Raw genomic sequence first — 27,733 nt, 5'->3', positions numbered from 1 at the left:
ATTATCGTTGACAGTCATCATGAGATGAGTTCTGCCGAATTTTCGTAGCAGATGGCAGTGAAAGTGATTTTGCTGTTTTTGTAGCTGTCTTTGCATTATCACGTGTGTGAAGTAGAGTGAACCTCGTCCTGTTGCCTTAAGTGCCTCCCATGCATGCAGGCACATGCTAGACCTGTCTATGATTCAAGTCAGCCTGCTTCCACCGTGAGGGTGGGAACAGCACCTCTGCACTTGGGCCGGAGCCACAGCAAGGAAGGATCTGGGATCCGAAGCCCCAGGCCACATCCCGAGGATGCCACCACTACAGCCTGCCAGCGCCAGGGTTGATCGTCAGCACCTCTTCAGTGGTCACCACTCCCCCAGGAAAGTCCTCACAACCGCCCACAGGCTGTTTACTGCTTGCAAGCTGCAGGCTAGCAGGACCTCTGCACCTTCTCCAAACTCTGCAATGCACTTGCTAATTTTATTATGCTCTCACTGTTATGCTTCACTTAGCTACAAAACGTGCATTGCTATTGTTAGTCTCTCTGGGGGGGTGGTGCGTGTCTACTTGACAGTTTGCACCTTTATTCCCGGACTGCGTTGAAGATGAACGAGTTGTCAGGAACAGTTCGGCACGGGGACAGAAAATGTGTGTACGTGTGTGCGCGCGCGTGTGTGAACTGCCCATCTCGTTTTCTCTTATGCGGGATTTGCCTGATGGACCATCACTTTTGGTATGGACAGGCATTATCCAAAGACATTCACGTCTGTTCGACTGAACTTCAAGTGTGCTGCTTGCATTAGGCACCAGACTGCTAGGTGCAGAAGGCTGATCACACGTTGGTGAATGTCGTGTTGGTTGAAGGCTTTGCAGCGAAGCTTCAAGTTTCCAAGAAACTTGGTCAATTTTGCACTGCACACGATTCATTCAGTGCCGAGAATATTGTGGAGACTTCAGAACTTCGAAGAAGCATCCATTGAAGACTTCTTAAGGCTTTTTTCTTTTGGCAACTTTTGGGAAACATTGCCCTTTGGTCTTTTGCAGCTTGTCTTGCTTCAGTATGCATCTAGTTCACCAAGATGTGAGAATAAAAAAAAAATTTTAAAAAGCTCCAACAAAGGAATATTTTTATGAGCTGTAGGCTGAGGTTTTTCTGCATTAGAGGATGGCGCTTAGGGGAAGTTTTCCTTTTGAGAATTGGGCTAGCCGTTGGAAATTGGTTTTTTGAAGGATATGTGCATACCTGTCCTTTCTTAAGCTCCGAGATGGTATGTTTCTTAAGCTGCTGCTATCTTTAGTGTAGTTTCGAGGCACACTTTTATGACCCACCAATACTGGTCAATGTTTAACATAAGGAAGAACCTTGGAATTGTGTCCTTTGCAAAACCCTTATCCGCACTGCTTCCAGCCACTAGGTTTTAAAGTCATAATTGTGTAACACTGCTGTACTGCTGTTACCTCTCTTTCGGTACTTGTGGGAAGAAGTGGTAGTCTACGACCAACCACTGTTGCATAGCTTACACAACATTCCATGTAAGTTGTCTTTCAGTGATACTTTCCTTGAGTGTCAAAGGTCATATATCTTTCGCCTGCACACACTTCTGGTCCCTATATCAGTGAAGACATTTTTAGAACTGCCTTTTATTTGAAGGTTCTTTTTGGTCTATTTCCAGTAATTTAGAAAGGATTGCATGCGATCTTGGATGGTGACTCCATCAGAATTTTCTGCATGCATATTTTGCTGCGGTTATTAACTTCTGTTGAGTGGCTTTCTTCTCTTGCTACCTGAGAAACCAAATATTGAAAGCATGTTTGTTAGGTGTTAGTCAATTTCATATTTCACCTTGTACAAGTATGCAAGTGTGGGCAGAAAGTCCTAAAACCAGGAATTTCAGAGAGAAGGGGAAGAGTTGCAAATTGGTTCTCAAGATGATGTGCATGGCCTGTAAGATTTCGCTGCTAGTATAGGTATCTATAAAGCTTTAGAAGTAATTCCTTGCATTAAGACAACCCTTGCATGTTAAAATGCACAGCTACAGTGGAACCTTGTTAAAGTGCACTTGAGCCATAGTTACATATTTCATGTTAGAAATCTGATTTGGCCACTTGCTACAAAATCTGATTAGGATGCTTTCTACAGTCATGTGTTAGACCCTGCCTGACATGCGACAAGAGCTGTTTTGGTTAGATATTGGGAAGCACTGAATATGAGCACATGTTTTGCAAGTACTGATTTTTTTGTACTTGTTACATCATCTTTCAGGAACTATTCATAATTGCACTTCGTAGTGTCTGGATACTAGGCTGCCACTTTTCTACACACACGCTTGAAGGGATTTGTGCGCACTTTTTGTGGCGTGAAACTCTAAGATGTTGGCAACATTTTCTCCAACTTGCTTTAGGGAATCTTAAAGGGAATTTCATGCTGATGAGGAATATATTTCACTTTCAGAAAACAGGCAAACGTCCTAGGATGAGAGAACTGCATATGTTTGTATACATAAATGCTCATTTTGAGTGGAGAGAGAGTAAAACATCTTTATTATTAATATTTGAGTCCACAGTGCGCAAAATAGTTTACAAGTGGAATGGCAGCCTGTGGGTAAATGCTCATGACTGCAAAAGGTGAAACGTCGTGCATTTCATTCTCGCTCATATCGTGGTAGCATAGCACTTACATGGTGGTGAATACATACTCATTCCTTTCTTCATTCCCTTCTTCCTTTTCTTTTTTTTCATTTTTGGTGCTGTTTAGCATAAGCCTATTCTCTTGAGGGCTGCGCAGCCACATTTAGAATAAGGAGACCAGAATAAGAAAGTATAAAAAAGAAAGCTCATGCACATTAATTCGTTATACTTCATTACTTATTATATTTTTCTTTCTCTTTTTTTTTCAAACATTGCAGTGCCGTTAAATACACATTTTGATTGTGGCTTGCTGCATCAAGCCAGTGTACGGCATTTGTATTCCTAAGAAGAGATCGGGGACACCTTGAATCTCAGTACTTGCAGTTCTTGCAAGTTTTTTGTGGCACAATAAACAAAGACCTCATGTTAAACGTACATGGGGGTCACTCTTGCAAATTTTTTAAAGTAACTTTCTTGTTGGCATGTAAATTGATAAAATCATCCTTTGCCCATACCTGTGCAATATAAATGAAAAGGAAATGTGGGTGTGCTACTTGTCTGAGTATGCCGCACTTGTGTTCTGAGTATAAATGAAAACCCAAGCAAACTTTTAATAACAGAGATCAAAGTAAAGTGTTACTTCCTTGCTTTCTCGTAGAATGCACTTCGTTTTGATTTTTGCATGTCATTGGCTGCATACCCACAGTTTAGTGTCAAAACAGTTTTGCTTTATGCATAATTTTCCTGTGTTCATCTATTTATGGCTTAACGAGGTTCCGCTGTACTGTTTCTCATTTCGACCATAGTGCTGCCACTTTGGTAGTTATGTATCGTTCATTAAGACTCATTGCACTTATACTGATCTCTGTGATGACTTCACAGCATGGGTTGGAGCTACTGACTTCATGGGAGCATGGTATGATGTCACTTGATCTGTACTAGTATTTTACTATCAGCATGGTTAACTCGCAGGCTCTTTACACCTGTGTTGTGCATATCACTGTTATTGGTGCTAATGGCACATTGTTTATATAGTTCTAGGTTCATTGACTGGTGTGGGTGACTACGTCGACTGTTCAGGTTATACATAGCTCCACAATCTTTTCATCATAGTATTTTAGATCATGAAGCGCGTTTTCAGTTGCGCTCATTGCGCAAGTGTGTACAGGCTTATGTCAACTTCAGCTTTGAATGCCAGTTGTAAGCGTTTTGATACTTTCAGTTGTTAGCATTACAAACATATTTAGTTTTTGAGCATGAAATGCTTCTTTGCTTTGCAACAATTTCTATTTGAAATCAAAACACTCAACCTTGTGCTAAACCAGGACAAATCCTGCACATGCATATTGTGAAGGAGTAATTCTCTTGTAAATTCAGAACTAGTCTGTAAACGTGCCTTCCTTGACACCAGACATATCTGACAGCTAATAATGAGAACCGTGTGATTTCTCGTAGCTGTGAATTTGGCTTTTCAAAATTATCGCCATGCACTAATCGGGCATATATGGCAATTCAACCCAAATAATTCTTTTTTTTTTTTAATATACACATGTGTAAATAAGCTGTGCTAATCCTTTTGTGTAAACATTCAGCGAACTTTAATCTTGCTTAGTATCTTCGTTGTTTTCCCCAACATATTTTAAACTTAACAAAAAGTGTACAGATGCCTACTAGCACCCATATGTCTTGTTGAGAAAATGTAGCAGCTTCCATATATCAGTAGTAAGTGGCAAATCTACTTTTAAACCAATTTACTTACTTTGTAGCCTTGTGCACTGGTGGCACAAGGCACTTCATGTATACTTTATTTCAAGTTGTTCTTTATTGCTGAGGATGTTACCGTATATTCTTCTACAACGGTTGTACCAGTGCAAGGGCCACACCCATAAAGTTATGTCTAAATATTGTCTTTGCACAAATACAGTAGAAACTCGTTACAGTAGCACAAATACAGTAGAAACTCGAAAAATAACTTATATTTACAAATGATGGATATGGCGTTCAGGCAACCGCCAGACTTCGTCTTTCTCTAGTCCAATTCAACGTCTTCCTTCACTTCACCGTAACAATATGTTCCCATTACGTAAGTTTTTTCAGCACAAACATTCAGCATCGAGAACACATAGAAATGACCCTGTAGAGTGAGCTCATTCTTTACTGGTTCAAGCGTTACCGGAAAACATGATTTTTCCACACCAACAGTCAGTATGTTGCCAAACTGCGATCATTTTATATATTATCTGGCCGCTAGATCTCATGTAAACAAGAAAACGTGTGAGGTGCGCGCCATCAAGAACAGTATATAGCCGCCTCTGACGTGAAAATGACAGCATGAGCAGTTTCTTATTCTGATACCAGCAAATCTCCGTCTACGTCGTCGCACGCTGCATTCACAGCTATCGATGCCAAACCTATTGCGATAAGGACTTTCACCTATCTGGTTTACAGCGCATGGGGCGTAGCACCATTGGTAGCGTACTGCACGCTTTTAGTAGCCGAAAATCCAAACGCGCCGCCATTCCCTTTTACAGGCAGTGCGGTGTGGACATCACATTTCGCTTCAGGGGATCTCGGAATCTGGCACTCACCAGCTCGATTTCATTTCAGTTTCCCGTGCCCTTTCAAGGGGGGAAGAGGTTTTAAGACATAAAATGTTTTATTATTTTAGTTAGGATGATGAAAACTGCAGTGATTATGTATTCTCATGTGCTCACATCAATTATGAACTCAGTTTTTATGTACACCATGCCAATAATTCGTAAACTAATTATCCATGAAAACATCATTTGATCACATTTTAATTAACTGACTGCACAGATACTGCTGAATTAAATGTAATTGGATTCTTCAGATATCAAAAAGTGCAACAAGATTAATTTAATGGTTCTAGCTTTCCTAGAACAAAAGTTATGAAGCTTCAAAGTTCACATTTGAATGACTGAAAATAAGTACTTTTCTTATTTTACACTTTCTAAATATCTATAACTTCCCAAAGTAACATTTGACATCCTTTTGCACTCACTAAATATTCATCTTTTCAGCAAAACAAAAATGATCAAAATTGAGTGTACCAAAGCTGAGAAAAGCTTGTCAGAAGATTGCACGGTAACGAAAGAAATTAAATTTTGAAAATAGTAAAGAACAAAACTCGGTTTATTCGAGGATTGCTACACAAACAAAGAGTAGCGTACTTTGCACATAAATGCCTTAAAAGGCACCAAGTGAATAGTCCACATCACAGTTCTGTTGTTGCCGCTGCTTTGCTTGTTGCAAAAACCTGGCCAAGGCTGCACGTTTCCGCTCGGCACTCATAATTCAACGGGGATCTTTCTCTTCTGCCCTTTGCCTGCCCTTGGAGTTTTGCTCCAATTGAAGTTCTCCAAAAAATATGGGTTGAGGCTTCCTTCACTCCGGAATTTAAATGCATCACCGCTTTGGCAACTGCAGTTTCGACAGCAATCAGTGAGGCATGTTTGTCCTTTGGCATAAAAGACCATATTATTGAATAGAGTTGAGTAGAACTGGTTGCTAGGCGAGTTGGCTGGGATCTAATGAATACATTGTTGCGCCAAAACAGGAAAATAAAGATTTGAGAAGGAAGAGTACGAGATGACAGATCAAACATCAAATATTGCACAACATTTGTGCCTGCATTTGAGGTCAGTTTCACCAATGAACTGCTCACTTTGATCATTAACCATCCTTTGAGTCATTTAGAGCCACAGAATCAGCTGATCTCCACATGACTTGGTTCTACACCAACATTTTCCAGTGCAGAGATACAGATGCCATTAAGCAGGAAACAAAGTAAAGAAGCATTTCACATTTACACGTATGTTTAAATATTGTATTGGGTTGACATTTTTTTTAACGTTCTTAGCTGGTTGCTGTTGCAGCAGTGACTTACTACTTTTGTCTGACCTTTTCACTCGGAAGGGAATGCCCACTGTTTTATTTGCAGAAAAGTGGTTGAACTAATTAGCTTTCATGCAGTTGGCTTCTTGCCCTATTGGTACTCACAGGCAAATGGGGGCATGGCTTCTTTGTGTCATATGTATATTTCAACAGGCAGAAAATAGCCTTTTTGAATATGCCAGGTTTTAGCATGTTCCAATTATGGCAGCCTTTCTCTCCTTTCCTTCTCCTCCTCCCGTGTGGTAAGTCACCTTGCGCCTCATTTCGATGAGTCCTCCACAGCCTTTATTACATTATTGCTTATAAAATGGCGCTGGTTTACAAGTTTGGTAGGACTATAGCTCATTGGGGACAGGTCGTTGCCTAATTTTATCATTTCTAGGAGCATTTATTGTGCGAATGATCCTGGAATGGCACACAAATAAATTTTTCTCACTTTGGCTTTCTATACAACATAGGGACTTTTCTCATTACTGATATGTAAATTTCAAAACTGATTAGCTACAGTAAATTTTAATGAATTTGCAGCCCTTCTCATACTTCTCTGTGCCTACTTTATTTTGCACAAAGGCCTCAGCCTTGCATGCCAACCACTTGTTTTATGAGGGCAAACCACGGATTGCCCTCCAGCAAGCACAGCAATATGAAAGCACACTAAAATGGGACTGCCTCACTTGAGGTCCTTACAGGATTTCAGGACTGTGGTATGGATTTCTTAACTGTGGTATTGACGGTAGTTTTCCTATGACCATTGTAACATCCATATACCCAATTGTGTTGAGTTGCATATTTTAGAAAGGTATGATAACACGTGGAGAAGGCTGCAAGAATGCCCTCATGCGTTAACAGTACAAACTCATGCCCTTCTCTGTATATTCACAGATCGCCATTACCAGATACACATCAAGTGTATGTATGTTTCCAAAACAAATGGTAATAATACCATATACAATGCTTGCATAATGATGGGAACAGTACATCTTTCTTTTATACTGCTGTGTTTGGTCAGCAATGTGCTCGCTGGAGCTGGTTAATTCACACTGCTAAGTGAAAACTGCACAGAAGGTGTAAAACAGAGGAGTGACATGCACTGCAACATTTCATGTGTTTCTGCCTCATCTGATGACCTGGCCCCTGTTTCCCCCCCCCCCCCTTTTTTAAGTACTACAGCATTCTTACAGGCTTTTTACATTATATCTCCAGTGTAGCTAATAATCACATTACGTGCATCATGTTTTCATACCCTCAAATAAGGCATGGGAAAAGTTATCGTAAATGAAAGTGGCGCTACTTTAAAAGAAGTGCACACCCTTGTTTGCAGTGAACATATTTTGTAGATTTAGCAGCTTCGCTTCATTGGCGGAAAGGGTCAGAGCAGCTTCTAGAGCAGACATTGAGCAGAGGGTTCAGTTATAGGCGCAAAGCTGCATTATTTATGTCCGAGTTGGCTCCTTGTGCAGTTCACAAGTAGCGTTAAAGGGACACTAAAGAGAAAAATGATTTATTCTGTGTCAGTAAATTATCCTTCTACAGTATCAAAAACTCCATTCTTGCCACAGTAAGACCCTTGGTAAGCCAGGAAAAGTGCCATGATGAAAGACGGGCATTGACACCTACTGGAAGTTCCTGCAACAGCTCGCTGTGGCATCATGGATTTTGACAGCATCTTCTAGGGCCTAGTTAATTCTTAAGCACTAAAGATCAACTACATTGTGTCCTAAAGTGCCAAAGATTGAACATGACGGAAACTTTTGCTGAGTCAATGCAGCCTAAGTATGAAAAATACCTTGAAATTTGGGACTTCACCATGATGTACTGGCGTTGGGGATTCGGTATGAAATTCAAGAACTGAAACTTTCACTTTCATTTTCTCTTGAAATAATCAACCTAATATTTCAAAATTAACGACCACAGAGTTTTCACGGAATGCTTTATTCATCTAAACTGATTTAGTATTTTGCTTTAGCGTCCCTTTAAGCGCTCCTGAAGGAAAAAAAAATTTCTAAATAAGTAAGTGTGGACTGAAGATAGAGGATGATTTACACACACACAGATTTACAGGAAAGACCATCAATACTCCTATTTACATTTTCCAATAATTATAAGCTATACTCTAAGGAACATGCAAGTCCATAGAAGTGCACAAGACCAGCTGTGCCTGCACTTTGATTCTCTGTTTCACAGTAAAGTAGCTCCACACATTTAGAAGTTACAGCTACTGCCAGCCGATCAGGAGTGTGACAATGCAGTTGCATGTGCCCCTGCTCAGTACAGAGCCTAATCGGCAGTGCTAGGGCACACTTTGTATGTTCCACTCCTGTACCAGATTACTGTGGATAGGAGTATACACCACACTGCTGTGCTTTTATGTTACAGATGCAATTGTGCCATGCTCTTCCCCTTTTTGATAATTGGTCTCACTACTTTACAAGGCACTCTAACCACTTCAAGAAACCTGATGCATTGTGTCCCATACACCTTGATCAATGAAACTATGATAAACCCTGTGCTTTGATTAAGCAGAGTCAAGCGATGAGGCTGAGATGCGTACCACCCTCTGTTCCTTACTTCTGGCACGATATGCTTAAACTGTGCTTCAGTAATACTCCTAGCACAAGCGTGGCCATCTTAGTTGTGTCAACATAGGTGCGTCAAAAAGTCCATGCAAAAAAAAAAAACATTTTTTGCTAGAGTCATTTTTAAACTGTTGTTGAATTTTCTGCTGCTAACCTAGTCGCACCATTTTAGCCAAATGTGCCAGCAATATACTGCTTTGTAATTGAGGTTTTCTAGGTCTTAAGCTGAGCTACTCATTAAGTACTAATGAAGCAACCTCTCAAAGGTCTCCTTAACTTGGCTGCCACTTTCGCACTAGTTGAGGGAGTGCAAAACCCTCGGATTTGATTTGATAGTGCTGGACACGGCACGTGCACCACGGTATTTTTAATGGAGATGCAGAATAAACAGGCTGCCCAGCCGTTCTCGGTACTCCTTTCTTTGCTACATTGGATGCACAGGCCTCTGCAGGCACAGTGTGAACTGCTTGTTGTTCACACCACAGTGTGCTTCGCTAATGGCTCAGATAAAGGAGGTTCTCAGATATCAACTCATAGTCAAAATTTTAGGTGTCAGAAAGGAAGTTACATAATTTAAACATATTTTACACACTTACTAGAACACACCTGTTAAAGGGCCCCTCACCAGGCTCCATAGCAAATTTTGGTTATACGCTGGAAGTTGTTACATGTCCTCTAGGGAGCATTCTGCCAATAAAAAATTTCACGTCGGCTCATTAATACGTAGCCGAGATAGAAATATTTCAGTGCCATGAACCCATGAGTTCAGCAGGTAGGCTCCACTGCATAGCGAGACTCCCTGTCCACTTGCCCTGTCTAGCCCTGTGTCGCGCGCGTGCTCTTGTCTTGTTCGCGCAGCGCAAGATTTTGCATGCTGTGCACAAGAAAACATGACTAATGGTATAATTCAGTGCTACACGAATACTGAGGCAGAACAAGCGGGTTGCAGAGCATGATCATGCGCTGGAACACGGTAGAAAATGGCATAGTTTCGGTACCTGTGCACGTGATCGCACGATTGTGGGAACAAGCAGACGAAGCGGAAGTACATCTCTCTTGCTTCGGTGCGAAGTAAAACAGAAAACCCGCTGACATTCTGTTTGTGTGTTTTATTATTTCTCTAATTTTCATTTCGTCAATTCAAGCAACAGATCGCACAGATAACAGATCTTGTCATGAAAAATTCGCGAAGTCACGTGTCGCTCCGAGCGACATCACACTGCTGACACGATTATGTAGGCGCAGGGGCACAATTACGTCATCACCCAGCTTGTAGCCCGGCGGCCGTAAGTGAATAGCGAAAAGGCGTTTGGATTGAAATTTCAGATCTTTCCGTGGTGCGTAGGGATGTAATACTTTGCAGACACGATTGTTATCGCGCAATGTATGCTCTGTGCTTGTCGGCTCAAAATGGCCAGACCTGGTGAGGGCCCCTTTAAGGCGCATTTGGTCTCTTTCTTTTTCTGCTGTTTTCTTCTAGCAAAACTTGTCTATGTGTGCAGTCTCTGATGATCTCAGCGCATGTGTAGCCACCATGTTGCTTTTGCCGCTTATTACAGCATCCAAAATTATAATAATAATATAAAAATGCAGCTTGGTGTACCCTCATGTGCACACTTTCAGTGAAGGCTTAGTTTTATGCAGGGCACAACAGGGCTGAGTCATTTCTGCATCTGCACAATTAATCATAGCGTAGCAGAAAGTGCATGAGTGGCATGTTTTGTCTACTCATGATAAATTTGTGTTGCACGACAGTGACTTATTGCCGCACCTTCATATACCGGTGCAGGTAGCTCACACAAGTTAAGGGGACCTCAAAGTAAATTTGTTTTATCGCCTGTGACATCATGCTGGCTATGCTTGCGGATACCTTCCTGGGGCAATGAAGGGAAAGCAACGGGAGTGGAGCTTCTGTGCATGTGTTATTGTGCCAAGTAGCACAACAATGTTTGACAGCACTTATTTTTTCCAGTATCTTGGAAGAGATGCTGAAACAGCATGGCTTGTTACTTGCAAAGATTTCTGTTTTGTTGAAACATGGGAGAGGATACAAGAAAAATTAGAATAAAACATAACAGTGAGTGGTATATTTCATGCCATGTTTTGGTATAAGTGCTGTAGAAAGTCAAATGTTTTGCGTTATTTTCTGTCCCCAGCCTAAATAAATGTGAGTGAGAATGCGGGACTGTTTTCAATAGTGCCGTCACATGTGCACTTTCCCTTCATGGCTTTCTGTTCATTGCCACAAAAAGTTTTCCGCAACCATAGTGAATGCTGAAACTTGGGAGCATCTAAGTTAGCTTGCCAAAGAAATGAAGCTGGTAACTTTAAATTGTAGCTTTTTTTTAATCTATTGCACTATGGTCTCATATATAATGTTTCTAGTTTAAAAAGATATAAGGAACAGAATGTAGCTGAACATGCATTAAATGCAACACATGACTACTCCCTTAATGAAAGATGATTTGTCGGTGCCCTCTCAACTTAGCTATCTATAATGTGGTCTCTTCGCTATACTTTCTCCTTGTGCCATGTTTGTGCTTGCTCTTTGGTGGGGATTCAAACTACAAGCCTCGAACGTAATTTTACTCTTCCCGATCAGCCAGTCTCTTGAGGTTTTGGCTCTCGCCATTACATGCATAAATCCTTTAGGGCAAAAGGAAGATGAAAATTAAAATTTTTTCTTCACCCATGCAGTAAGAGAAAAAGTTTTGCTATAACTTTTGCATGCGCTCATACCACAAGCGGCGTGTATAAATTCTCGCATCCTGTCGGTCGTGTATGAACCATTGCTAGAGACATATTTCCTCAACATTCACTAAGTAGTGCTTGTACCGCAGTGGGAGCATAGTCTCTTTCCTCATTATTATTGTGGGTTGTTCCTCCCCCCCTTAGATTTTGATTCTGTGCACTTTGCTATCGCCCAAGCACAGTAGCAGAATTCTGTTACACTCATTAGTGGTGCAAAACTTGTAGTTAGTTCCAACTCGAGAGTGCGCACCAGCCATTTTACGTTGCTCACTTCTCTCTCTCTCCCCCTTCTCCCCCCCCCCTTTTTTTACTACACACTTGTGTGTTTGTGGTCACTCACCGCCACATCGACCCTTCCCTTTACACCTCGTGTTGGAGTGTGTGTGTGTGTGTGTGCAGTGTGCTGCGAGGCAAGAACTCGTGCTGGTATCGTGATAAACTTCCCTCAGCATAGTGTGTGCGGATGCTTGTGCAGAGTAGCCAGTGCTAAGCATCTGCACCGTTTTTCACATTGAGCTCTTTAGTATCGATAGTCATCTGTGCATGTGGATCCGTTCGTCTACTCCACTGTTTGCAGTGGCAGTTCTCTGCATTGTAATCATGTGGTCATGCGGGAAATTTTTTTCTGAGCATCCACATCACTTTTCACACGTGTGACTGCCTCGAGTGTTGCGTGTCTGATCACGGTGTGTTATTTACTGCTGAGGCCCGGTGGCGCATTGGCATGAGTGGTTTGAGTGCAGGCACACTCTGCTTTTGTAGGAGCAGCTTTTTCTGAATCCTTGGCTTGTGCTGACTATAAAACATTGGCACCAACGTTAACCCCGTGGCTTATGCACATGCTCTGCACTGTACAGCTGTTCCTATCAGCATGCGTTGCTACCAGTGCCTGTATATCTCAATCAGTTGAGTGGCCCTTGGCAGTTGAGAGGTCTGGGATGGAATAATGTAACAATGCTCTTCCAGTTCTATTCCTTTTCATGCGTTGTCACTCGCTACATCGGTGCCCCTGTTGCGTTATCACTGTAATAACCGGCCAAGAGTGGCTCGTGGATGAGGATGGAATAGAATCTGGTGAAAAGGATTGTTACATTATATCGGCTCTGGGGTACGATTGCACCTGAGCCTACTAAAGTAAAACTGTAACTGGCTGATAAACCAAACTAATTAATTTGCTTCTATTTACCTGGACTAATAAAGTGTCAAGTGCTCCATTTAAAGGAATTTTTTACACCATTTTTCAGTTGAGTTTGAGTAGCAAGAAAAATGTGATGATGCTGTACAGTCTTATTTCTGTCAGCAAGAAAAAGTGGGGGTAAACGACCTCCCTTTGTTCACTCAAGCCTGATGGAAAACTTTTTTTAACTTTTAAAAATAAACATGCATGTCATATGAAACTTTTTCATACAGGATACACATGTACTAGGCTGTCAGCAGCAGTGTTGGCAAAAGAAAATTAGAAAAATGAAAGCACAATGCAGGTATCTCAGTAAAAATCTCAGTTTACTAGGTTGGGAGAAAGAGGAGATCGTTTGTCACACACAAGAGCACAAAATCCTTCTTTGTCGGCTGGATGTAAAAGTAATTTATTTGTAAATCAGAGTACTATTGTATAAATCAGAGTACATCAGTAAACAGAGTAAATCAGAGTACTAACTGAGGAGGAGAAAGAAATTCATTTACAAGGAAGTAGATGAAAAAACAAGCCACTCACATCCTTGAATCATGTGCAGAGAAGTATAGTGTCAGCGTGATACTGTGCTTCAGAAAAGAAAACTTAAAAAAACAGTCTAGTAAATATGCTTTACGAAATATATAGTAAAATGGGAACAAATACAGTAGGCTCCTGTAAGTTCAACTCCGATTCATTCTATGCTCACTCGAAGGTCCCAGCCAGCACTCATACATTTCTATGAGCCTAAACTTTCATTATTTCTATACTGAAATTGGCTTTCTTTGAATAATTCGAACTCGACTGGTCATCACGCGTGCACCTGACCTCCATGGTGACCCAAAAGCGGCAGCGTCTGTCTTTATGGAGTTTAGGGGGCAGCGAACGAGTCAAACACGTTGTGTCCTGCCAAAAATACCTGTTTTCAGCTTGTCCTAAGAAGTTTTTCAAGCAACAATGGTAGCTCATTATGAATGATCACAGTAGTTACCCAATTCTTTATTTTTTGAAAGGAAATTTTTTTTTTACTTGATAAAAGTTGGCATGCTTGTTTAGTTTCTTCTTTTGATTCTAAAAATGCAAATATTTTTATGTACATCTATTGCTTCGTTATATAATTTCGAAAAGGATTCCTTTTGTTTTTAGAACAACATTCAAATAACCACTGCACAGAAATATACAAATGACTCATGGATCAGTACTAGAAAGCATAAGACACACAATGATGGAGGCAATTTTACGGTTGAGTCATTATTTTTGTTTTATAGCACAGTGAACACCAGTGTTTTTGAACATGGTCACGCAGTGCTCACACAAAAAAGCAGTCTTTGTTGCAAGTCTGCAATGAAAGTTTAGATTTAGTGCCATGCCAACATGGCAGCAACTTTGTTTATGACCGCCACATTTGCAGCATCATGCATGCACATTATCTCTGAATAATGAAATGGCGCACCGTGCGGAGTTCAAATTTTCGATTGCTGTTGCACGGTGGTTCTAGGGGTAGGTGGCGGTGCCACAGGGAGGTCCGAATAATAGGGGTGAGTGAAAAGTGATTGTTGAGACCAAATCAAATATGAATCGAATAGTAACAGAAGCAAATCAAATTGAATACAGAATACCTTTCAGATTGTTTTCGAATGATGAATAGCTGTTATCGCAACTAACATAACACGGTGTTCACATAGCAGTATAGGTAAAGTTGGCAAGTTTCTGTCATTACATAGTACGTTATGAAGTGCTGTTTATTAAAAGCACAAATGGAGCATTAGGAGCAAACAAGTAGTTCGCATGCGCAGGCGCTTCAGAGAGCATAAATGATTGCTGTACAGGCTGTAATGCATGGCTACCAAAGTGACGTAGCCTGCTCCACTACGCAAGTTCTTATGTTCAGTGCCTATATTATGCCCGTAGGGGTGAATATTTACCGTATTTATGCTACAATTTTATGTTTATTTGGCCACAGTTGATGTTTTGAAGTATTAGAAAAAATATTTCTACTTGTGAATGTTGACTATTCCATTCAGAGACTGAATTGAACAGGACACTATTTGATTCGTTATTCAAAAGTTTTGAGTATTCGTGCACTCCTACCGATTAAGTATGCAGGTTAGAAAAGAAAAACGTGTCTAAAAAATCAGTTCACGAGTGTATTTAAAATTTTTGCTACCAGAATACATATTTTTAGCCACATGCTTCACTGTAACTGATATTGTGTCAGATCCGGCATCATCAGTTAAATTATAGCACGGTAATCCATTGAAATAATGCAGGACTAACCAAATTGTAGATTTACTTCATTATATCGAATTATATGTTATACAGGGGTTCGACTGTATGGGTAACCACAAAAGTGGGTGTTATAGTTTTTATGACCCACACATTGTGCATATTTTTTAATATATATGCAAATATTGCATGTGTATGAGTAAAAATATGCAGCATCAATAAACTGCAAGTATTGCTCATACATTTGCATATGTTGCATACATATTTCTCAAATCATGAACACACTAAGAACCATACAAAGCCACAGATATGCTACATGTGCATTCAGCCTGTCATGCAAACTCTCTTTCAATTAATGGTCATAGCTACCACCGACAGAAACTGCTAAATGGTAAGTATGCTCATGCAAAGCTGTGAGGAGGAGGATGATGTTTACTGGTGCGTGCTGTGAAATATAATGTTCACATCATCATGTGGCATGTGATCTAGTATAACTTGAAACTGGAGTGAGTTGGTCGATACATTCATGAATTTATTTAAGCTTTTGCACAAGCACATTGCGGCACATTGCACATTGAAGTCGAGGACATCATATAGCGCTTCTCAGTGCAGCTGCGATTATGATGGCAAGCACTGAATGATGTGTATATCCTCGTTATTGAGCATGAACAAAATGCAGTTTCTTCAAGTGTTCGCGCTGAAGAAGTTTTGTGCTGGTACCTCATGTGATGGGCCTTGCAAAAGCTGCTTGCAACTGTAACTACAAAGCCGCACACAATAGTGATCGTCAACATGCCTCAGCCTGCGCCAAAATGTGTCTGCAGGATACACGTGCAAGATGTGTGTGCGAGCCGCGTTGTTGGGCAATACATGCTGAGTCTCCCTTTCCCTGTGATTTCTTCGAGAGTTGTGAACCCTGTTTGCCATGTTTCTCTCTGGTGTCTTTGATCTTCCTCTGGTAATTTGACATTCCAAACTTTTGTTGTGCGAGTGAAAATTTCATGTCAAATTGCCTCATAACAATCATTGTTTTTGTTTTTACATGTTCGGATTCTCTTGTCTTTCACTTATTTTTGGTTACATTTTGCAGCAAGAAAGTGTGGTGACTTTTTTGGTCTGCCATTTAAAATAAGTTTAGGTCTTCTCACTTCTGTTGGCTCTTTATTATGCGTTGGCAGGAATAGAAAAGAGCACTGCAAATTTTGACTTGACCTATTAAACAATTGCAATGCTGCCACTCACGTTAGATTTTAAACAGTATTGCTATTTAGACATGGTGATTGATAGGAGCAGTAAACATAGCATGCTGTGGACAAGAACAAACAAAGTACAAAAAGTACTGAGTGTGTTCAGTTTCTTATTCATATGTCTTTTCTGCAATGTGCTATGCTTACTAGTTTTTTAATAGATTTTAGTCGAGTGAAATTAAATTTCAAGTACAGGGCACCCAAGAGCACCCACTATGCTTTCTAATGCTACTGCTAAGGGTTCTTTCATGCTTCCTTCATTCCTTTCTCTTTTATATCCTTCCTTCCTACTACACTCCCATTCAAATAATGCCTTTCTTCTTGATCAGTTTACTTCAGTTAACCCCACCATTTACATATACTATTTTCCTCACTTTCTCTCCTTGAAAGTGTGCTTCAACAGTCCTTGCTACATTTCCTTGGACTGACTGACCTCGTTGCCTTTGCCACCATCTTTAGTCTTCAGTGCTTGTTTTTGCATACCTACTGCACAACTATCACACAGCTATCAGATATTACTAAGCTGGGTGAAGCAAAGTGAAAGATTGGGCAGTTGGTTCTGCATGATCCAAAATGTAACAGCACAAGTTAGGACAAGGGCATAAAATGAAGAACAGACAAAGACAAGCACGCGTCTTTGTCTGCTCTTCATTTTATGCCCATGCCCAAAGTCATGTACCTGCCAACTCTTCCAATTTATCTGCGGAGACTCCTGAATTCTGTCCAGTTCTTCCGATTGTACAGACACAACCATAAGCCTCCCAAAAAGCTGTCCGAACGCCACCGCGGAAAAAAAAAAAGAAAAAACACATCGTTCAGCACTGCCACATTGTAACGTACCTTCCACTCTATAAGTCGCACCGCCCTCAAAACAGCCAGTTCTTTTTTTCTTTTTTTTTTAAGTATATAAGATGCACCTGTTCATTCGGTAAGCGATCTTTAAAATATACAATGACGTTTCACTTCGTGAATGCGGGTCATGGACAAGGAATGATATGGACACTCCAGGCACATTTCTGCCCTCGTGGTCGCCGCAATGTTCAGTATAAAGTTCAAGGGCGATAACCTTGTCCCCGCGCGCCATGTGCTGTACGCTCTAAATACAGTTGCACCCTTTGGGTTGTATATTTGCCTCAGCAATAATCGTCATCTGTCTTGCTTATGTTTCCTTTCTTGAAAATGCTGCGCTCTCAAACTTTCCTGTTGAGAATGAATGCTCTGTGATGCTGATAACGTGCAGACCATTTGTGACTTGAAAGTACCGGGCTTGCAGCGTTAAAGAAAGGAAACACAGTTAAGACAGATGACGATTATTGTTATGAGGTAAATATACACACCAAAGCATGCAACTGTCTTAAGAGTGTATGTGCGAGTGAAAGTGTGCAATGGCAAGCCAAATCGTGCACAAGGGTGGAAAGTGGGAAGGCAGTACGGGAGGTAGAGGGTGGTTGGCTTGTACTCTGGTAGCAACTTTGCGTAGCGGTGTGCACCTTGCCTTGAAAGCGATCTGTGGATGCGATGACTTTGGATTCGGTCCACTCGCGGTCAGCCTGCCGCCACTTGTGTTGCTGCTGTGTTCTTCTTCGCACGGCGCATGGCAACTCGATCACGAGAGGAACCCGGTAAATCCATGGTGCGCACACAACCCGTAGTAACTGCCAGAGGAGGTCAATACAGTGTGCTTTGCATGGCCATAGCACCCAATCCGATTTTGACAACAGTTCCTCCAAAAAGAAGAAAAAAGGCTTGTATAAGTAGCACTGTTCTATAAGACGCACTGACGAAAAATTCAGAAAAAAATTTTTGACTTATGCACCAGAAAATACGGTAATTGCCATTACGGACTAGGACGCTGCAACTATAATTTTCTTTTTTTTTTTAATGCGAGGGTTAATGCCTCAGGGCATACAGGGGTATGGGATGCAGGCAAATGACGAACAAATGAATGAAAAAAGATTAGCGGATCTAATATGGTCCAGGAGGGATCGATAATGTGGTCTCTGTGTCCAAGCAGTTAACTTACAAAGTACATATGCTAAAATTGGAACTATAACTATTTAAAGGGCCCCTGAAACGGTTCGGACAAATTTTGTAGGCGCGTAGGGTACAGCTTAAGTAGAACATTCGCACCACAATTTAAGTGAAGCGTTACGTATTAACGGAGCTGCAAGCGATTAGAAGTTACCCTCCTCCCTAGCTATGCTTTTCCTCCTCAACTCGCTCACCGAGCGAGCGGCGCTAAGCTCCGCCTTCACTGGTTCAGCGTCACAATGCGACGTCACATCGCCCATTTCCGGTTGTTTAGGAGCACGCCCCCTCCCGCGCGAGACCTCTCCGCTAGCCGCTTGGCCGTCGACCGAGAGCTATCGAAGCAGCGTGCGTTGCGAGCATTCTGTCGTAGCGCCGAACGTGTCCGGTACTCCGCTAAAAACAGGCAAGCTGGTCATTTCGGCAAATGACTGGAGGCATAAACTCAAGCTGATGAAGGAACTTTAGCGTAGACGTACGTGAGCAGCCTGATCGGTCTGCACGGTCCAGACACTTGCTGGCGCAGCGCTTAACCAGTCAAACAAAGTGCTAATATTGCTCTAACCAAGTGTAAAGCATTTTAAACATTTTTAAATCAACGTGTTGATGATTACACTCCTGCGAAAAATACACACCAGCAGCAAAGAATACACTTCGTTGCTGCTACTGTGTATGGTTGAGCTCTGTGCCACCAGGTGGCTGCACCGTGCAGACCGTTCACATTTGCCCTTCTGCTCATCTCGTGGCTCATCCCGGCACAGTCAAGCGGCCAGACCCTGTCCCCTTGCGCTTGCGTTTGCCCTAATACTGGACTCGCGGTTTGCAGGTCGCTAGGTTTGCAGTCCACAAGGCAACAAAGTCGAATCATAGTGCTCGCGAAAAGACTGAGACCGACTCTGACCGCGGAGCTCTCGTCAAAATGGAGTACGTTGTAACACAAGCAGACGACACTTGCTGTGTGCCGGAAGTGCTGAAGTGTACTAAAAAACTATTCTTGTGTATTCTCTTTAAGTTATTTTCTTTTTACAAAAACAAAGTAACTAACATTCCAACTATTACGAGCATCATTTGTTCACCATAAAGTTGGAAAAATTATCGACCACGCGCCCTCGTCAGCCAATCAGATAGCTCGCCCATGTGACGTAATATGGGTTATTTGCATCATATGGGTAGGGGCGGCTTAAAATTCCGCCGAGCAGTGCGCTGCAATCGGCAGCGATGGGTATTTTTAAAACCTTATAATAAATTACACGCTTTACGCAGAGCACTTAGATGCATCAATTAATGATCAGAAGAACCTACTCTAACGACTCAGTACGTTTGTAGAAAATCGCCAAAATCGTTTCACGGTCCCTTTAAATCCGAGCCATTTGTGCATAGGCAGTCAGGCCTAACTCAGTTCACTTTGGGTGAGTGTTCAGGAAGCAAACGTGTACTATGCGTTTCAATGGCCAGTTCCCTTAAGCCTGCTTCGCCGCAATACGGCCTTTTTATGCAGTGAAGAATATTTGGAGTGGGAAGGAACCATTGTCATGGGACATATAGTATGTTTTTCTTAATTGTACACCCACGTACATGCTGTTTCCGGCTATAGTACAAGCACCAAGACGTCTAATAACTGCACTGACAGCCATTCAGAACTGTTTCTGGCATTGCTGTGGCCCAGAAAAAAAGAGCGAAACATTTTTTTTCCTTTTGCCATCATCTCCCCCCCCCCCCCCCCACCTCCTTGCTTGACAAATCACCCAAATTTAGAGAGGCCCAGGTTGGCAGGTATGTGTTGTTATGTTTTGGGTTAATAGGAGCACTTTCTGCGCAGTGTCATGTCTCTTGCTGCATATGCAGCTGCTTACCCAAGTTCTTTAGCTTGATATTGTGCAGGAGAAAAAGCTGTAAAGCACAAGACAGAGTTGCAGTGTTGGTTAACTATATCAGCATGAGGCTTTTTATTAAGGTGACAGGGTGAATGCCTCGTTGAGTAAATATGAGCATGTTACAAAGGCGTGTATAGTGCAGACAATAGTGAGGACAGCAGAGAGTTAACAAGTACAATGGCCTTTGTCAAAAGTTTCAAAACCACTTTGCATGTAAGCAGTGCTATCATCAGGCAGTATACAAGGATCCTGTGGAAATTTCAGTTCTACTGCAATCCACACTAGCTGTCGGCAGGTGTTGAAACCATCACATTTAGTAGTCGCCATGTAAATTGTTGCCAGTTGCTAGCCATTTACTACTGCTGTTATCGGCGTTTATTTCTGCATTGATTGTGCTGTAGTGTCAGATGGATTATGTATGTGCCTAAATTTCTATGTTATGCTACCATTCACGTAAATGTGCAGAAGCACCATTTGACTTGAAAAGAGCATTGACCAGACAGTAAACCTGGCCACAAGCTTTTTTTTTTTCACATTTGTTTTGCAGCCTTAATCCAATTTGCATCTGCTAAAAGCACTACTGTAAACAATTTAATTTTTGCAAATGGCTTACATTTCCCAAAATCTTAATCCTGTAGACTATTGCTATAAGCAATTTTTTTTATATTAGGAGGCCCCTCAAGTTGCAGGCCGTCTTGGGAATTATAATGTCCAAGAAGTTTTCAAAAATTTTAACTTGGAACAACACTGCGAAAATTGATTTGCAAAAATGACCGTTTGTGGTATCTATAAAACCACTGCACCAGATTATGGCCCCAGTGTACTCATGTTCGTGCCCCTTTCCTCATCGTTGTTTGCACTCTACACATCTTTATAATCAGTGAAGAAAACAGCTGTGGTGCTGTGCCATTTGTATGTCATTACAGAATAATTCTGTCACATGAGAACAGTAGGTTTAGCCAAACAAATCCACAATAGTGTTTCATGGCTTTATGCAATTTATTTTTTTCATTTGCTGGTAAAATTTTCTTTGCTTCAGTAAATGAGGTAAGTATCACTCTGCACTGTGTTCAGCTTGACTGTTCCATATTTCTCTCACTTTCTATGCTTCTTCATTTAGACCAAAGCACAGATTTTTGTTCGCTTTTGTGAAACGCTACATTTACAACTATTGTTCCTATTTTGTGTTGCCATCTTGCATGTGTTTCACTTGGACTTGCTGTGTTTCTCGTGCAAGACTTGTGTGCTGCACTGACTTTCATAATCACTAGCACTCAAATTTTTATTTTATGCTTTATAACATGACTGACGCAAAATGTGAATTTGATGGTAAGAGTTTGAGAGCAGTCTCACTATCAGGGAGTGTACCCTTTCTTTTTTTGTGTGTGTGCCTTTCTTTCTTTTATTTTAATCAACCTGTTTCATAGGGGCGCAATGGGTTGCGTGTTCCATTTTGCTTTCACATTTTTTTTACATAAGAGCAGCCTACATTTGTTTCTGTTTTGTGTTGCACCTGCCTTTAGGTGATCTTCATTATCTGTTGCTGTTTGTTGAGTGCTGCACATATTTTAGGTGTTTTTCATTTTTATATGTAAAACTGTGCTGGCTTTCTACATTGCTGTTCAGCATTAACTGAAGAGCTGTTCTACTGGCTTTGGATACCTTCTGTATGTCGACAGCTCCCTCATGTTTACATGATGCTTTAGTGAGACCTCTAATACGAGTCCTAAAAGCCATCCAGAGTACTATTTTGCTCAGTAGCCTACTGCTACTTGGACTAACTTTTTATTTGTATCTTGTCACCTCTTGGTTATTTGACAGGTAATTTGTGGTTACCTTATACAAGATGCAACTATTTCTGCCACAACACTCATACAAGAGACTTTACAGCAGCATAAATGTGCTCTTTTTATGCACTTGGCATATAGAGATGGCGCTGTTTTTTTTTTGTGCATTTTATCTTGCATTTAGCGTGCAGCAGTTATGCAGGAAATTAAGCAAGAAAGCGGAAAGAATGCATTTATGCAGTGATGGATTACAATTTATGCACTACCTTAGATGACCATGTTAATATTCAAAGGTTTGCTTTACCTTTGCACTCGATTGCTTTTTGTGATTTTATTAATATTGAGCAATTTATTACACATAGTTATAGAGTAGCATAGAGCCTCAGTGTTGAGTGCAAACCAGTAGCCTTGCACATGAGGTCATTTATTACCGTGAATAGGTATGGCCTGTCTGGTTAAGTCAATTTGTGATTTAGTGAGCCCGCCATGGTGGCTATGGCATTGTGCTGCTGAGCACTAAGTTGCTGGTTTGATTCTCAACCATTACCACCACATTCTGATGGGGCCAGAATGCAAAACACTCCCGTACTCATACCACACTTTGGGAGCACATTAAAGCATCTCAGGTGGCCTTTCCACTACAACATCCCTCATAACCCCCTGTGCACCTTTGGGATATTAAACAGCGCAGTTATTATGCAGTGAACAAGGTTAGAGGTGTCATTCACTTAGTGGATATTGAGGTGCAGCTACAGTTAAACCTCGATATAACGAACCTAAGTATTACAAAATTCTTGATATAACAGAGTATTTAATTTTGTTATAACTTTTTGTCCATAGAACACCATGTATTTAGAACCTCATTATAATAAAGTGCATTTATACATGATTTCAATGTAATGAAATTTCACATTGACCGCAACGGAATACCGAGACAGCAAATGCAAACCTAATTTAAAAAAAGAACCGCCTGTTCGTAGCAGTTGCTGCCTTGCGGTTTTTGCAATTGCAACCTTGCAAGTTTCCACAGAACTATTACGTAAATGCGAACCTCTGTGGATGCAGATGGTCAAATGGTTAAATGACAAGCAGCTGCTTGCGAGCGCACCTCTCAAATCGTGCTCTGTAATCATCGGCAACAGTGACTAGCAAAGCATAGCAGCGTAATTTTCCGTTTAAAGTCCCAAGTGTGATATAATCCCATTGCGCCCCCCATGCTAGATGCTTTGGATGCAAGTGAAAGCGTGTGGGTCGAAAAAGATGGTGTCAATCAGCGCCGTGTTTTCACGTACATCTCCTTTTCAAGTGCTGCCCTGGCTGCCCATGGCTGCCAGCGTGGCTGAGTGCATACGCAGCCCACTTGCTGTTTTAGAGGTAATCTTCCGTGTGCGCAAAGAGTGGGCATGTCGAAATGGCGTGTTATCATGTGCGCTGTCTTCCCACTTCCCACGCAACTAGTATTGCAGATTGGGTGATGTCTCGTTTCAGAGACACTTGAAGCAACATTCGTGCAACCCCCCCACTTCCGGCACTTTTCACAGTAGCGTTGTCCCGTTGCGGGCAACATTATTAGGCACAAGGGCGGAGTGTACACAAAAGCGTGGCTGGCTTCACTTCATGCCACTGCCGATTAACAGATATCGTCGACACGGCATGAAATATTGTTTTGTTGCCACTCTCAAACTCGCCAAAATTTTTTTTAATTCTGTCTCTCTCTATATATATCTTTTTTTTTCCCCCTCAATGGCTTAGTAATTCGGAAAATGTTTCGGCCCCTTCCGTGTAAGAAGCCATCTGCGACTACTTATTTGTGTAAAAGGTCGAATTTCAATATAGCGAAATTTCTATATGACGAAGCAAATTGCCTATTTTACCAACTTCGTTATATCAATGTTTAACTGCATCTCAATAAAATTAATTTTTTTTTTAACTGGGTGGTTATATTGACCGACAGATATAGGGAGGTGTTAAGCAGAAAACCCCGTTTGTTCATCGCCCAGGAACTGGTAGGCTTTGTAAGATTCATCGGAAGATCTCGCCGCTGCCACCATTTTTTAGAGTTGTTGGACGATCTACGAGCTGTAGGCCGATCTCACCGCTGCCATTCAGATGTAAGATTTGGCAGTCGTAGCTGTAGGAAGGAGCTTGACTCTTCGTCGGCACTTAGGAGAGCAGGATTTATTTACATGTTATTTACAGTTGAACACGAGATACATCGACAGTCTACCGTGACTCCCAAATGGAGCCCGCAAGACGAGCATACAGCAAGCAGCTTACGAGCACACAGCTCACGAGTACATTTCGAGCACGACAACGAGCACACAGCTCACGAGTACATTTCAAGCACGACAACGAGCACGCTCTAGCAGCCGAAAATCGCTGCTTATAAGCACTCTGCTCGACATCATAGTTCGACGTCATTGAAGATGACCCGCCCTTTTGGAGGATGAAGGCTCTCGACTTGGAGGAGGATGAGGGCTCACATACACGTGCGGCACACACACACAGGTGTAATGGTCCGGAGCAGACGTCAGAGGGGCTTCGTAGAACTCTGAGCCGTCCCAGGTGGGGCTGCCCGGGTAGCACATTGTCTGGTGTCTCGAAAAGCTCATGGGGAGGTTCCGCCAATTACCTCCCCTCGAGAACTCCCCTGAGCTGACCCCGCGCCACGTGGCTGCCGGTTATCCGCAGTTTTCTGAAGTGCGCCCCGTCCCAGTTGGATTGGCACACGTGCAGCGAGCTGAAATAGCTGCAGGCCAATCCTAACAGCTCCTCCATGGCCCGGAAAATCTCGCCTGGCCAGTGCTGGTAACCGCTGGGCAGGAAGAGAATGGCTGGCGAGCAAGATGATGGCTTTGCTCTCTGCAACCCCTGCGCACTTGGAATGCCTTCAACCATCTCACAACAACTGGCACAGAAGAGTCCACCCGGCAACACAATACCGCTCAGCGTTCAAACGCCCGGAATAAGCTCCTAACCCACCAGGCTTCCTATCACAATTTCCATGCAAGCCGCTCAACTGGGAATCCCAAATTTTGCCCCAAAATTTTGTGCCGCCAAAGCGAACGTTCACGTTCCTCTTGAGTTCGACCAAACCCGACCATCACGCTGCACAAGAGTTAAGGTATGCGCAGAATTAAACCGAAGGCTCTCAAATACCAATACCCAAACCTAACTTAAGCAGCCTAAGTTCACGAACAGCCTGTTCTTATCCTTTCACAGTGGCGTGCTTATCTCATGTACTGTTGCCACTGAACCATCTGGCCAACTCCACAGGTACGCAATCACAATCGCGCTAGCTTTGTGGTCCCTTTTCAGAACGCGCACTTGCGTCATACGAAAGCATTTCATCACGCTTACTCACATTTGTTCCTTTAGTCCACACTGGACACGTTCCTTAACCGATCAACCAAACTTGCGTAACTTACGCAACACAGAGGAACCTCCGAACAAGTGTGTGTTCTAACAACTCGTACTAGAGAAGTCACAATACGGCCGCCCTAAACAAACACAAGCAACCCAGTTATAAATCTGCTTTTTTCCGTCCACACAGGACACGCGCTAATGGAGCTAAGAGCTCTTCTCAGTGCAAATCACGCACTTACTGAAGACCTACGCGGTTAACCTTAGAGAAAAAAAAAACACATAAAAAAAGAAGGTTAACTAAACCACACGCTCGTTACGATAGGCCTCTCAACGATAACCTTGAATCTCGGGTTACTTACACACACAAAAAAAAGAAAGCCTATCTACTTATTAATGAACACCTTGCGATACTACACTTTTACAAAAAAACGTGTCTTTCAAATCTCGAGCTTCGCAAACAAAACATAAAAAGAGCTCATACCTTACATATTGAAAGAAATCCTAGTCTCAAATCGTGAAAATTTGCAAATGCTCAAAAATAAAACAAAACAGCACTTTTTTCTTCTATGGAAGCTCTCTTGGCCTCCTGTTCCAAACACTTACGTCTGACTCATACTGACACTTACGTCTGACTCATACCTGACAAATTGTAGCAATTTGTCAGGTTCAGACATGTCTTGTGACGGTGTGTACCATGCCATCAACAAGCAGTATGGAAAGTCGCGTCGAGAAATATCACCGAAAGAAGGGCGATGCAAAGGGGACGACAGGCTGAATCAGGAAGCTTGTAAGGCTCGTTTGGCTGCAGCAGCTGAAGTAAAGAGTTGAAAGTGTGCTGCTAAGTTAAAGTAATGATGGACACCGCACCTTCTACAAGCGGTACGAGTGATCCTGTGCAGGTGCCTCGACAGAAGAATGCCGAGGCTATGTAACAAAGAGTCTAGCACGTCTCATCATCCTGTGCAAAACAGGAATGCTCATGCCGGACAAAAGGGGGAAACTAATGCTCGCACATTACTGTTGCATGAATCCCATTGGTTGCCCTCAAATTTTTTACTTCCGCATGTAAATTACAGTAAATTGTCACTGATGTGTTGCACTAACTGTTGGTAACGATAACAAAGCATGGAGGAACAGTGGCTAAAGGTTAGGTGAGGATGTTGGCGGCTGCTTTTGTGCCGTTTAAGTTGCTTGGCCATGCCTGGCTCATTAGGATGAAAGTTGTAAGGCTACTCGGATGCTATTTTAAAAATACTATTGCCTCTTCATTAATTACTGTGTGAGTAGCACCATAGTGAAGCAGCCACACTTCTTTTAGTGTACAACTATACACTACAAGACACCAACCACTTTAGTAATATGTAGTGCCTTTGCCCGGTTGTGCTTATTATATAATGCAGTCTTTCTTTGAGCTTCCTTTTACCTTCTATAGTGAGACTCCAATGCCAAGCTATGAAAGAGCAATTACATTGACACTATATTTGGCCCACAGTATTGCAGTTGTGGATCAATTGGTAGTTCTATGCTGCATTGAAGTCTCTTGGAATGGCTGGTGTGGCACTGTGTACCTGTGATACAAGCGCTGTGATATTTTACACAACAGTTTTGACACAATGTGTATTTCATTCAATTTTGACTGAGACGACTTGTATATTTATAAATTCAAGTCATGTTAAATTTTACCTGTGTATGTACAACTGTTTCTGAAAAATCATCCATGGTGTGCACTATGTGTTATGCAGTGTTGTTTACGACAGCAGTCTTGTTGTACACAGCCATTTTTGTTCTTGTCTGTGTATTTAGCCCAAAACAAAGGAAATATACAAAGTGCTTATCAATAATGTGCATTGTGATGCCTGGTCACATCAAGCACTGATCATTGTCGCATTAAAAATTCTTGCTTTACGGAACTGTCACTTTCTACAATATTCCATTACTAAAAACACTGAAATGCTTATGCTCCTTCATGGTGAAGATGAAGTTCAACAGCCGTCTTGTAATCTTCATTACTAATTGCATTTCATTGGCATCTCAGTGGATACAAATGCACTAAGCAAGAATATCATTATCAATGTGACAATAAAATATTGTGCTCATATTTGCTCTTGAATGTAGTTTTTACACCTTTGGTTTTGTCCCCTGGGTGAGGAGCATGGCTTAGAGACCATGAGCAGCAATCTG

The 27,733-nt window shown here is 41.8% G+C and overlaps 1 protein-coding gene across 4 annotated transcripts in view; it reads left to right on the top strand.

Annotated features, from left to right (window-relative positions):
• LOC139054528 (RNA-binding protein 33-like) overlaps window positions 1-27,393 on the top strand; it is a 134,268-nt gene extending 106,875 nt beyond the window's left edge. For all 4 annotated transcript variants that reach the window (XM_070531626.1, XM_070531628.1, XM_070531627.1 and 1 more), the window contains one exon: window positions 160-27,393. In XM_070531626.1, the coding sequence (XP_070387727.1) occupies window positions 160-208 (49 nt within the window). In that variant the 3' untranslated portion in view covers window positions 209-27,393. The remainder of the gene's footprint in view (window positions 1-159) is intronic.
• Window positions 27,394-27,733: the final 340 nt, after the last annotated feature.

This window comes from Dermacentor albipictus, chromosome 1, assembly GCF_038994185.2.
Source record: "Dermacentor albipictus isolate Rhodes 1998 colony chromosome 1, USDA_Dalb.pri_finalv2, whole genome shotgun sequence".
NCBI classification, from domain to species: Eukaryota; Metazoa; Arthropoda; class Arachnida; order Ixodida; family Ixodidae; genus Dermacentor; species Dermacentor albipictus.
Note: the sequence above shows the minus strand (reverse complement) of the source record. Positions and strands in the feature narration are given on the sequence as shown.